At 41.2% G+C, this 12,108-nt stretch overlaps 1 protein-coding gene across 2 annotated transcripts in view; it reads left to right on the forward strand.

The window, feature by feature from the left end:
* The window catches only part of SMYD4 (SET and MYND domain containing 4), a 117,842-nt gene that overhangs the window by 52,472 nt on the left and 53,262 nt on the right, over positions 1 to 12,108 (forward strand). For both annotated transcript variants that reach the window (XM_073616619.1, XM_073616618.1), the window contains exons 5-6: positions 5,982 to 6,969; positions 8,455 to 8,637. In XM_073616619.1, the coding sequence (XP_073472720.1) occupies positions 5,982 to 6,969; positions 8,455 to 8,637 (1,171 nt within the window). The remainder of the gene's footprint in view (positions 1 to 5,981; positions 6,970 to 8,454; positions 8,638 to 12,108) is intronic.

The raw sequence follows: 12,108 nt of genomic DNA on the forward strand, positions 1-12,108 counted from the left end.
GACTGTTCCTGATCCTGAACCCCGCACGGCTCTCCCAGGCTTTTTGAGGCCGCCCAGCAGGGCTGTTCCTGGAGCCTGCAGCTGCCCACTCAGCTTCTTCGCATCCGCCCATTCAGATGACGGTATGACTGGGGGGCAGAGACTAGAGGTCAGCTGCCTCGTGAGGAATGTGAAGTGGGAGGGGCTGGAGGAGACCCTATCTCCTGATTTCGGCATAGGTGTCACTGCTACGAGACACCACAAAGTCAGAGACACAGTGAGTAACACTGCCTGTGATTAGCATTGCCATTAAAAGTCCCCACTACAGTTCTCAGATCAGCAGATGACCTTGATCAAGAGCACCTAAGTTGGCTGATCAGAACTTCCCCCAACACTGCCACTCATCCCACCCCCCGCCAGCACTGCCACTGAGCCCACCACCAAGGAGTAAGAGAAGGAATAAAAATAGAGAATACATGGAAGGGAGAGGAAAAGAGGGGGAGGAGCTAAGAAAAAGGGAGAGAAAGAACAAAAAAGACTGCTAGAGAGAGGGATGGGGAAAAAACAAGAAATTAGGATAGAGAGAGGGATAAAGGGGAAAGAAAGGAGAACAAAGAGAGAGTGGTACATCCTAAAATGTACTATAAGGGGTTTTAATACTGTACGAGTGGAAGAGACTCAGGGAGTGCTAAATGTCCGTGGATTAGGGGCGCAAATTACTTGTCTTGCCTTGGGAGCTGGCAACCCATGCTACGAAAATAATTTTACTGTTAGGGGTCCCCACAACTTGGGAAATTTTATCAAGGGGTCACGGCACTAGAAGTGGTTGAGAACCACTGCATTAGTACATCATTCCTAGGGTTTTCTTTTGCAGTTTCCTGGGGTTCTCCCTCCCCTAATTGACCACAGTGTCTATTGCCATTCTTTTCCTATCAGAAAATCTTTGTTTCATCCTTGTATTTGGATCATGTTGGTCAGCTTCTTCCTTTTTGAATATGGCTGGTGTCTGCCGCCTATGTCAAGACATTCCCCAGCTTCAACTTGCCTTTCTTTTGGTCCTTGGACATTAATCAGTTCCTCATCTCCTTCTGGTCTGGTCATTTTTTTTTCCAGGTGGGGGGTTCAACCTCATCTGTAGTCAGCTTCTGGTATTCGTCTCCAAGGCGGCTCTTGAGCTACAGGCAGTCCCCAGTTTTTTGTTTTTTTGTTTTTTGTTTGTTGGCCCATTAGCAGTTATGTGCTGTTGCCTACCTTCCTGTGTCCCTCATTGAGCAAGAAATAAAATAGGATTTTTGTACTCACTGTAAAATACTTCTCTTGAAGTCCATTGAGGGTCAAAGATTCCACCTCTGTGTTTGATTATGCCTTTATTATACTTGGTGCTGCTTGCAAAAAAAAATTGAAGCATGCCAGTTGTAAAAATAGTTATCCTGGTCTGGCCTATTTGTTTCCAGTCCAAAAAGGATATAGATATATATCTATAGATAGATATATATATATATATATATATATATATATATATATATATATATATATATATATATATATAATTATTTTTTTTTTTTTTCTTTCATTATCGATTAGCTGATCTAGATACATCAGAATGCATTATTTGTTTACAGAAATAACCGTGCAGCACACATAGAGACATGCCAGTAAGTGCCTGAGAGCTTGTGAATGTGTGAGGAGCAATGCCTCATGGGACATGTAGTCCTGGGCAGAAAGAAGTGATTTAGGGCTCATTCACACCATACGTGCATGAAAACTGATAGGAACTCTGTGCAGATGTCACTTCACCTGTTTCACATTAGTTTACATCAGTTTTCATGCATGCTGACATCAGTTTTCATGTGTGTCAGTTATGTGCCCTATTTAGACCAATGTTTGTCATGTCAGTTTTTTTCCTGTGCAGAAAATGGCATTACACGTTGTAGACCCTGTGCAGAAAAAATCTTTTTGGTGAGAACAATTGATTTTATTGCCCTTCCAGAATGCGTGCTGAAAAACTGGCGCATTCTTTGTATTAGGTAAAAAAAACCTTCTGTGGCCAGCTCCCTCAATAGCCCCCCTGTATACTTACCTGATCCTGATCTATCTCGATCTTGTGCTGTACCTGAGGGCAGCAGCAGCACCCTCCCTCTCTCTCTCTCTCTCTCTCTCTCTCTCTCTCATGCAGCAGCGGGAGCTATTGGCACCTGTTGCTGTCAATCACAGCTTGTGAGGAGGAAGCAGGGAGTTGAGTCAAGTTGCACTGTGTGTGTGTGTCAACAGAAGCACACCACAAGTACCCTCATAGCAAGCAGCTTGCTATAGTGGCACTCTGAAGGTGGGAGGAGCTAGAAGTGCAGGCCGGGGACCCAAGAAGAGGAGGATCGGGGCTGCGCTGTGCAAAACCAATGCTCCAGAGCAGGCATGTGTGACCTGTTTGCATACATTGTTTTTTTTAAAAGAAAAAATCCAATCACTTTAAGGGCTCTGTACAGGGAACATCAGCATCTGAACTCAGAGAAGCTGGAAGCTTATAGACTGGAGGGGAATATAAGGCATTACAATTATATTTTTAAAATAAACGTTTACCAGTATTGTGCATTGTATTTAAAATGATTATATCCATGCAAAAAAGCCTCAGCTTTTAGTACTACTTATTATAGAAGATTTGTATACCCCCACCATCCTTCATATAATGTAGCTTCATGTCTGACACTTAGTTAAAATACCCTGTTTATTCAACTCTGGGTATGTTTATTATTAAGCATATGATGCAATATATATATATTCAGTTTACTGTTTCACAGTATAAATAAACACCTTATAGTAGTGATTATCTGCTGCTAATTTTTGTTTTTTAGCCCCATCATGACAGGTGATACAAAAAGTATGCTGCTGCTACTAAATGACTTGGTGACAGTAGGTCCTGCCTAGGACAGGGAAGTCTGTCATGCAGCTATAACAGCTTCAGCTCTTCTGGGAAGGCTGTCTACAAGGTTTAGGAGCGTGTCTATGGGAGTGTTTGACCATTCCTCCAAAAGCGTATTTGTGAGTTCAGGCACTGATGTTGGACAAGAAGGCATGGCTCCCAGTCTCTGCTCTAATTCATCCCAAAGGTGTTCCATTGATTGAGGTCAGGACTCATCCAAGTCTTTTTATGTACCTTGCTTTGTGCACTGGTCTAAATTATTTGGTGGAGGGGGATTGTGGTGTGGGGTTGCTTTTCAGGGGTTGGGCTTGGCCTTTTAGTTCCAGGGAAGGGAACTCTTAAGGCGTCAGCATACCAAGACATTTTGGACAATTTCATGCTCCCAACTTTGTGAGAACAGTTTGGGGGTGGCCTCTTCCTGTTCCAACATGACTGCGCACCAGTGCACAAAGCAAGGTCCATAAAGACATGGATGAGCGAGTTTGGGGCAGAGGAACTTGACTGGCCTGCACTGAGTCCTGACCTCAACCCAATAGAACACCTTTGGGATTAATTAGAGCGGAAACTGCGAGCCAGGCCTTCTCGTCCACATCAGTGACTGACCTCACAAATGCACTTCTGGAAAATTTGTCAAACATTCCCATAGACACACTCCTAAACCTTGTGGACAGCCTTCCCAGAAGAGTTGATGCTGCAAAGGGTGGGCCAACTCAATATTGAACCCAATGGACTAAGACCGGGATGGCATTGAAGTAAAGGCAGGTGTCCCAATACTTTTGGTAATATGGTGTATCTCTTCTGTTATTTTCAGAGTGGATTTGATATTTTGTTCCCCAACCATATAGCTGGTGGTTGTTATATTTACCACTGCATATACATTAGCTGTTCAAGAATAAATAGTTGTTTTTTTTTTAAACTTTACATAATAACTAAATGTATGCACCACACTGAGCTTTTTATCCGATTAATCAAAACCGTAATTGGCCAACTAATCGGTTATGAAAATAATCATTAGTTGCAGCCCTAATTTTTATATACAGTGGGGACGGAAAGTTTTCAGACCCCGTTAAATTTTTCACTCTTTGTTATATTGCAGCCATTTGCTAAAATCATTTAAGTTCATTTTTTTTCCTCATTAATGTACACACAGCACCCCATATTGACAGAAAAACACAGAATTGTTGACATTTTTGCAGATTTATTAAAAAAGAAAAACTGAAATATCACATGGTCCTAAGTATTCAGACCCTTTGCTCAGTATTTAGTAGAAGCACCCTTTTGATCTAATACCCATGAGTCTTTAGCCATGAGTCTTTTTGGGAAATATGCAACAAGTTTTTCACACCTGGATTTGGGTATCCTCTGCCATTCCTCCTTGCAGATCCTCTCCAGTTCTGTCAGGTTGGATGGTAAACGTTGGTGGACAGCCATTTTTAGGTCTCTCCAGAGATGCTCAATTGGGTTTAAGTCAGGGCTCTGGCTGGGCCATTCAAGAACAGTCACAGAGTTGTTCTATCTTGTTCTATCTTGGTCTCATCAGACCAAAGAATCTTATTTCTCACCATCTTGGAGTCCTTCAGGTGTTTTTTTTTTTTTTAGCAAACTCCATGCGGGCTTTCGTGTGTCTTGCACTGAGGAGAGGCCACTCTGCCATAAAGCCCCGACTGGTGGAGGGCTGCAGTGATGGTTGACTTTCTACAACTTTCTCCCATCTCCCGACTGCATCTCTGGAGCTCAGCCACAGTGATCTTTAGGTTCTTCTTTACATCTCTCACCAAGGCTCTTCTCCCCGGATAGCTCAGTTTGGCCAGACGGCCAGCTCTAGGAAGGGTTCCGGTCATCCCAAACATGTTCCATTTAAGGATTATGGAGGCCACTGTGCTCTTAGGAACCTTAAGTGCAGCAGAATTTTTTTTGTAACCTTGGCCAGATCTGTGCCTTGCCACAATTCTGTCTCTGAGCTCTTCAGGCAGTACCTTTGACCTCATGATTCTCATTTGCTCTGACATGCACTGTGAGCTGTAAGGTCTTATATAGACAGGTGTGTGGCTTTCCTAATCAAGTCCAATCAGTATAATCAAACACAGCTGGACTCAAATGAAGGTGTAGAACCATCTTAAGGATGAGCAGAAGAAATGGACAGCACCTGAGTTAAATATATGAGTGTCACAGCAAAGGGTCTGAATACTTAGGACCACGTGATATTTCAGTTTTTCTTTTTTAATAAATCTACAAAAATGTCAACAATTCTGTGTTTTTCTGTCAATATTGTGTGTACATTAATGAGGAAAAAAATGAAATTAAATGATTTTAGCAAATGGCTGCAATATAGCAAAGAGTGAAAAATTTAAGGGGGTCTGAATAAATATATATATATAATATTGCCTTGAAAAAGTATTCATACCCCTTGAAATTTTCCACATTTTGTCATGTTACAACCAAAAACTTTAAATGTATTTTATGTGATCGACCACCACAAAGTGGCAGATAATTGTGAAGTAGAAAGAAAATTATAAATGGTTTTCCACATTTTTTACAAATAAATATGTGAAAAATGTTATGTGCATTTGTATTCAGCCCCCTTTACTTTGATACCCCTAACTAAAATCTAATGGAATCAATTGCCTTCAGAAGTCACCTAATTAGTGAATAAAGTCCATCTGTGTGTAATTTAATCTCATTATAAATACAGCTGTTCTGTGAAGCCCTCAGGGGTTTTTGGTTGTAACGTGACAAAATGTGGAAAATTTCAAGGGGTATGAATACTTTTTTTTGTGTGTGTGTATGTATGTATGTATGTATGTATGTGTATATATATATATATTATATTTTAATGTGTGTGTGTGTGTGTGTGTGTATGTATATGTGTGTGTGTGTGTGTGTATATATATATATATATATATATATATATATATATATATATATATATATATATATATAGTCTAAGGTGCTGTAGCCCCTTTAAATCTAGTATGCCGAATGATTTCTGTGTGCCATACTCATTGAAGAGACTAAAAGAAAAGACAGAAATCACTTTGGGAATGTGACCGTGATGTTTTCTTCCCTTGGGGAATTCTTTGTTTAGGAATGCTTGGAAGACATCGATCGTGCACAAGAGCATGGATATCCAGAACGACTAAAGAGCAAAATACTTCAGCGGCAGGCAGAGTGTTTGCGAAAGCTGAAACAATCTGGCTTCTCCAGCATTCATCTTCCCAGCACAGAAAGTATTAACCTGACTGATCCCACAAGGGAGCCTGCTGCAGATGCGTTATGTGACAGACTACAAGAGCTGAAGTTAGACAGAAACCTGAAGCTAACTAATGCTTCCAGCTCCCTAACCATGCATTTCAGCAATTCCAAAGGTCGCCACTTGGTGGCTTCTCAGGATATTGCACATGGAGAGCTCTTGATACAGGAAGAAGCCTATGTCAGTGTGATTATTCCTGACGGAAAACCAATCGGTGGTAAATCCACATGGGATATCAGTATTACGAACTGTGATCTTTATTGTCACCACTGCCTACAAAGGGGTTTGACCTTCCTACCTTGTAACCAGTGCAGTTTTGCCAGATATTGTAGTCCTAACTGTAGAGATGTGGCCTGGAAGAGGTATCACTATGTTGAATGCTCACTGGGTAGCTGCCTTCTTGCTCTAGGTGTGTTCTGCCACACAGCGCTGAGGACAGTCCTATTAGCTGGCCTCAGACAAGTTTCTGAGGTCTTTAACAAGGCGTTGAAAGTCAAGACTAAACCTCAGGACATTGTAAGGGGGGCAGCTTATAATGAGCTGTATTGTAGCGACTATAAATCTTTGTTTACTCTTGAAGCACACCCTGAACTTCAGAACGAGGAGCAGAAGTTTCTTTGTGGCCTTACAAGTGCAGCTCTGTGTAAAAAATTATGTCTTGACATCCTGAAAGCAGGCAATGAAGCATCAAGTCTAAATGCAGAGACAACAGCAGAAAAAGAGAAATCGGACATGAACATAATTGGCTCAGCTATACTCTTTCACATGCTCCAGCTGCATTGCAATGCTCAAGCAGTGACAGTCCTCCAACAGGAATATGATGGTAATTATTGGGATGTTTTTCTTGTATGTTTATTTAAATTAGCAAAGTCTCCAAAAATATATTCGATAAGCGGCAATACATTTACATTTTTGGTGGTATTAAAGGAAACGTTTTACACGGTATAAGATTTTGTAAAGCAGATTAAAATGTTGTAGAATTCATTCTGCTGTGAAAGTTTGGGGGTCCAGATCAAAAGCCAGCCATCTTGGTAAGTTTTTTATTTCTTCAAAAGCAGGCAAAGTAACTTTTCTTTAGTGTAAACCAAACAAAAACAGTCCATACACGTCTGGTACAAAAACAATGATTCATCTCACCACCAGCATAAACCTGTCCCACAATAGGGTTTAAAGTTCCCGCCTGCTTCAGGGGTCCCGAAAGGTCACAAGAGCCCAGCAACGTCCCTGTAGCCCAAACAGTCCCGTAACAGCTGTGTCCTGTTCTATTCACCTCAGGAACACCTGCTGGCTGCTTCCTGCCCTTTTCAGTAATCTCTCGCAGGTAGGTTAACCCATTCAGGACCAAAGTGCCCATAGGGTTGAAGGCTCTTTACTACCCAAAATCTCTGCAAAGCCTCAGAATTTCGTGAAACATATGAGGACTTCATAATCCTAGGAAAACCTATAAGTCACTTTCTCCCTTTACCAGATCACCGCGGAACCCCTCACCCTGCGTGGGTGAGAATCCCTGAGTACTCCATACTCCTACTTGTCAATCACGTTAAAGGGACCACAACCCACACAAAGCAGACGTATACCTCCACCATCCAGGACCCATCTGTAGCAAAAATGGACTGCTCAGGAAGTGGGCAAAACCTTCTGGAGCTGAAGTGGTTAAAGACCAAACCTTTTTCTGACACTTGTTGCTTACAAGTTAAAATCGGTATTTTCTGCTAGAAAATTACTTAGAGCACCCAAACATTATATATATTTTTGTAGCAGAGACCCTAGAGAATAAAATGGCAGTAGTTGCAATATTTTTTTGTCACACTGTATTTGTGCAGCGGTCTTTCAAACACAATATTTTGGGAACTACACTTCAGTAAATAAAAAAAAATAAATAGTAAAGTTAGCCCAATTGTTTTGTTTAATGTGAAAGATGTTACACCGTGAGAATCGTGATCTTTAATCTAAGCAAAAAAATTGTGATTCTCATTTTATCCAGAATCGTGCAGCTCTACTGTGTATACAACATATGTGGTCAGGTGGCAAATACATTTCTAACTGGCTCATTCATAATGTTGGTTTTGGAGGGTAAACACAGGATTTCTAGAAATAATAAAAACTGATGCATTTGTTAGACTGATATTTCAAAAGGCCCCTCTGTTTCTGCAACATCAGACATCGCTTTAAGGATTTGTTTCCCTTGGCAGTCCTTTGGGTGCTCTATTATCTACCGTGCATTATTTTTCAGGCAGTTGTTTGGGATAGCATGCTATTACCAGCAAGTGATTTGTATTTTAAATGTAACATTACTTTTTATTTCTAGAGTCCGCTGCCTCACTAGTACAAAGCAAGAAGTTCTCCCGTCTCGCTACTGCAGTTTTTCCAGTTCTAAGCTTGTTAAACCATTCATGTGAACCAAACACAAGTGTATCCTTTCAAGGTAGATGTGCAATGGTTAGAGCTTGCAGAACTATCAGAAGAGGGGAGGAGGTGGTCCACTGCTATGGTGAGTATTTTTAATTCAAGATTAGAAAAAATTCATCAAAATATTCTAAAAACGATTTCTATTTGTAGTCTATCCAGTTATAGTGGTCCTAAACCTAAAGTGTTACTTAGCCCACAACAGTAAAATCAGTCTGTATTTGCAGTAAAGCTTGCTTGTAAATCTCTCTGTGGAACCTAAGGGGTTAAACCGCTGTATTGTGTATAAAGGTTGCATGATCCTGTCTCTGAACCTCCTCTCCTTCCACTGTCCCCAAACCATCTCCTGATACAACAGAGCATTAGGAGTCGGGCTGCACATGCTCAGTTTGGTGTGTATTGCTAGAGAGTTTTTTTTTTCTTTGGAGAGTGCAGGTGATCAGCACTGTCCAGACAGAGGGTCAGGGGTCATGCAGCCCCATAGAACAATCAGGGGAAAATGTAAACTCCTCCTACAAGCTTTAACCAGACACTGATTTCTAGAAGTCACAAGACTGCTATATACTGCTAAGAAAAGGTATTTAGCAGTTAATATTTAAAACTATTGCATTTCCATGTTCTGTGTACTGTGGGAGACCATATAGTGAATGCAGGGTCCTGGGTTTAGTAACATTAAACAGTTTTTTTTTCTTTTTACCTTTAATGCATTGCCTATTTGTCCTAGCCTACCCCCTCCACCCCTAAGAACTTACCTGAGTCCTTTATCGATCCAGAGCTGTGCCTGGCTGCAGCTCTTCTTGCTCTCACAGGCTACACTGAGAGCAGCAGAAATCCTGTGAAGAGGGAGCAGACTGTGTGTGTCCACGGACAGACACAGAGCAGCCCAGGAGCGTGCCGCCATAGCACGCAGCCTGCTATGGGGGCACTCAGAAGAGAGGAGGAGAGGACATCGCCAGTGGGGGACCACCAAAAGAAGAGGTAAGGGAGCACTCTGTGCATTGTCGTTGCACAGAGCAGGTAATTATAATGTAATTTTTATTTTAATAAAAAAAAAAGCCTTTATAACCATTTTAAGCTGTGCAGTCCTGTTGTTGCACACAGTTAATCATGGCTGCCGAAAACTGTGTACCTTGTCTTTTTACATAGAGTTAGGTCCGTATATATTTGGACACAGGCAAAATTTTCATACTTTTGACTCTGTATGCCACCAGAATAAAATTAAAATGAAATAATCCAAATGAATTTGAAGTGCAGGCTTTCAGCTTTAATTCAAGGGGTTGAGCATGACAAGTACAAATTTTAGGAACTGCAACTATTTTTATACAATAAAACTCTTGCTAAAGTACTAAATCAAAATATATAAAAAATATACATAGAACTGCAGCCGCTGTGCAAAGGTGCTGTAACCTTAAAAGTGATAGAATATATGAAACAGCGCTGGCAGCATATATTATTCAATACACATCATGGTGATTAGTGCCATACAAAATCAAAATGCAACAAAATTATATAAACTTAGTAGATAAAGTTGATCCAAGGAAAATCTGATTGCCTCTCTGGGATCAGGAAGGAATTTTTTCCCCTACTGTTGCAAATTGGATCCTGCTTTTCTGGGGGCTTTTCTCGCTTTTCTCTGGATCAACTGTGGGCATAGGATTGGTTATATGGGATTGTATGATGTTTTATATTTTATTTATTTTTTATGGTTCGACTGGTGGACTTGTGTCTTTTTTCAACCTGACTAACTATGTATATACAATATAATATGCACAAATCTATAAAGTGCTTATATGAAAAAAAGTGCAATGGTGCTCCAAACTTTGCAAAGTGTGAGGTGACTCCCCCCTTCGGTGACCCCACTCACCAATGGACCTTCAGCTTCGCAGTCTGGGGTCAAAAAGCAAGTGGTCTATTGATCTGGGGATGTGTAGGATGGTTCCTCAAAAAAACTCTTTCAAGAGGGTACTTTATAAAAGAAAGGATACGCCACACTCCTCTGCTCGGCCGCCCCCTCCTGTCAGGTAAAAGCCCGGCTCCCCTATCTTCCTCTTCTTCACCTCCTCCTCCTTCTGCTGTTACCAGGGCTCCCAGAGTATTTTTATACAGCCCCCCATTTTCAGGGGCTCAAATGTAATAGGAAAAATAAATCTAACCATAAATAAAATGTTTTTTAACCACTTGCCGACCAGACGACCGTTTTACTGCGGCAGAATGGCAAGGCTGGGCGAAACGACATTATGTAACGTCGCTTCACCCTGTGGCCACTAGGGGCGAGCGCCACCGGAGGGGGGCCCGCTGCTCGTCCGCCGTAGCTGATGCGAGTGCCCGGCGTGCGTGATGACCGGCAGGCTCCCGTGATCGCTTGTGACACACCAAGAACGGGGATCTATGTGTGTAAACACACATTTCGGTTCTCTGAGGGGAGATAAGACTGATCGTGTGTTCATACATAGTATGAACAGTGATCTGTCATCTCCCCTAGACAGTACCATCCCCCCTTCAGTTAGAACACAGAGAGGGAACACAGTTAACCCTTTCCCTGTCATTGACATTTTTACAGTAATCGGTGCATTTTTATAGCACTGATTGCTGTATAAATGCCAATGGTGTCTGATGTGTCCCAATAAAAATCGCAGATTGCCGCCATTAATAGTAAAAAAAAAATATATAATAATAAAAATGCTATAAATCTATCCCTTATTTTGTACACGCTATAACTTTTGCGCAAATCAATCAATATACGCCTATTGTGATCTCTTTTATTACCAAAAATATATAGAAGAATACATCTCTGCTTAAAAAAAAAAAGGGGGGGGGGGTATTTATTATAGCAAAAAGTACAAAATATTGTGTTTTTTTTTTTTTTTCAAAATTGGCACTTTTTTTGTTTATAGCACAAAAAAATAAAAACTGCAGAGATGATCAAATACCACCAAAAGAGAGCTCTATTTGTGGGAAAAAAAGAATGTGAATTTTGTTTGTGTGCAGCGCACTTGTCAGTGAAAGCGACACAGTGCCGAATCTCAAAAAATGGCCTGGTCATTCATTAGCCAAATATTTTGGGGCTGAAGCAGTTCATATTTTGTTGAGAATCCTTTAGTGGCAATGACTGCCTGAAGTCTGGAACTCATGGACATTACCAGAGACTGGATCTCCTCCTTTCTGATGCTTTGCCAGGCTCTAACTGCAGCTGTCATCAGTTGTTCTTTGTGTGTCTTTCTGCCTTTAGTTTTGCCTTCAGCAAGTGAAATGCATGCTCAATTTAGTTGAGATCAGGTGATTGACTCGGCCATTGCAGAATATTCCACTTCTTTTCCTTCAAAAGCTCCTGGGTTGCTTTTGCAGTGTGTTTTGGATCATTGTCCATCTATACTGTGAAGCGCCGTCCAATCAACTTTTCTGAATTTGGCTGAATCTGGGCTGACAGTATATCTCTAAACACTGCAGAATTTGTCTGGCTGCTTCTGTCTTCTGTCACATCATCAATAAACACCAAAGACCCAATGCCACTGGAATCCTTACATACCCATGCCATCTCACTGCCTCCACCATGTTT

The sequence above is a fragment of the Aquarana catesbeiana genome, linkage group LG02, assembly GCF_042186555.1.
Source record: "Aquarana catesbeiana isolate 2022-GZ linkage group LG02, ASM4218655v1, whole genome shotgun sequence".
Lineage (NCBI taxonomy): Eukaryota > Metazoa > Chordata > Amphibia > Anura > Ranidae > Aquarana > Aquarana catesbeiana.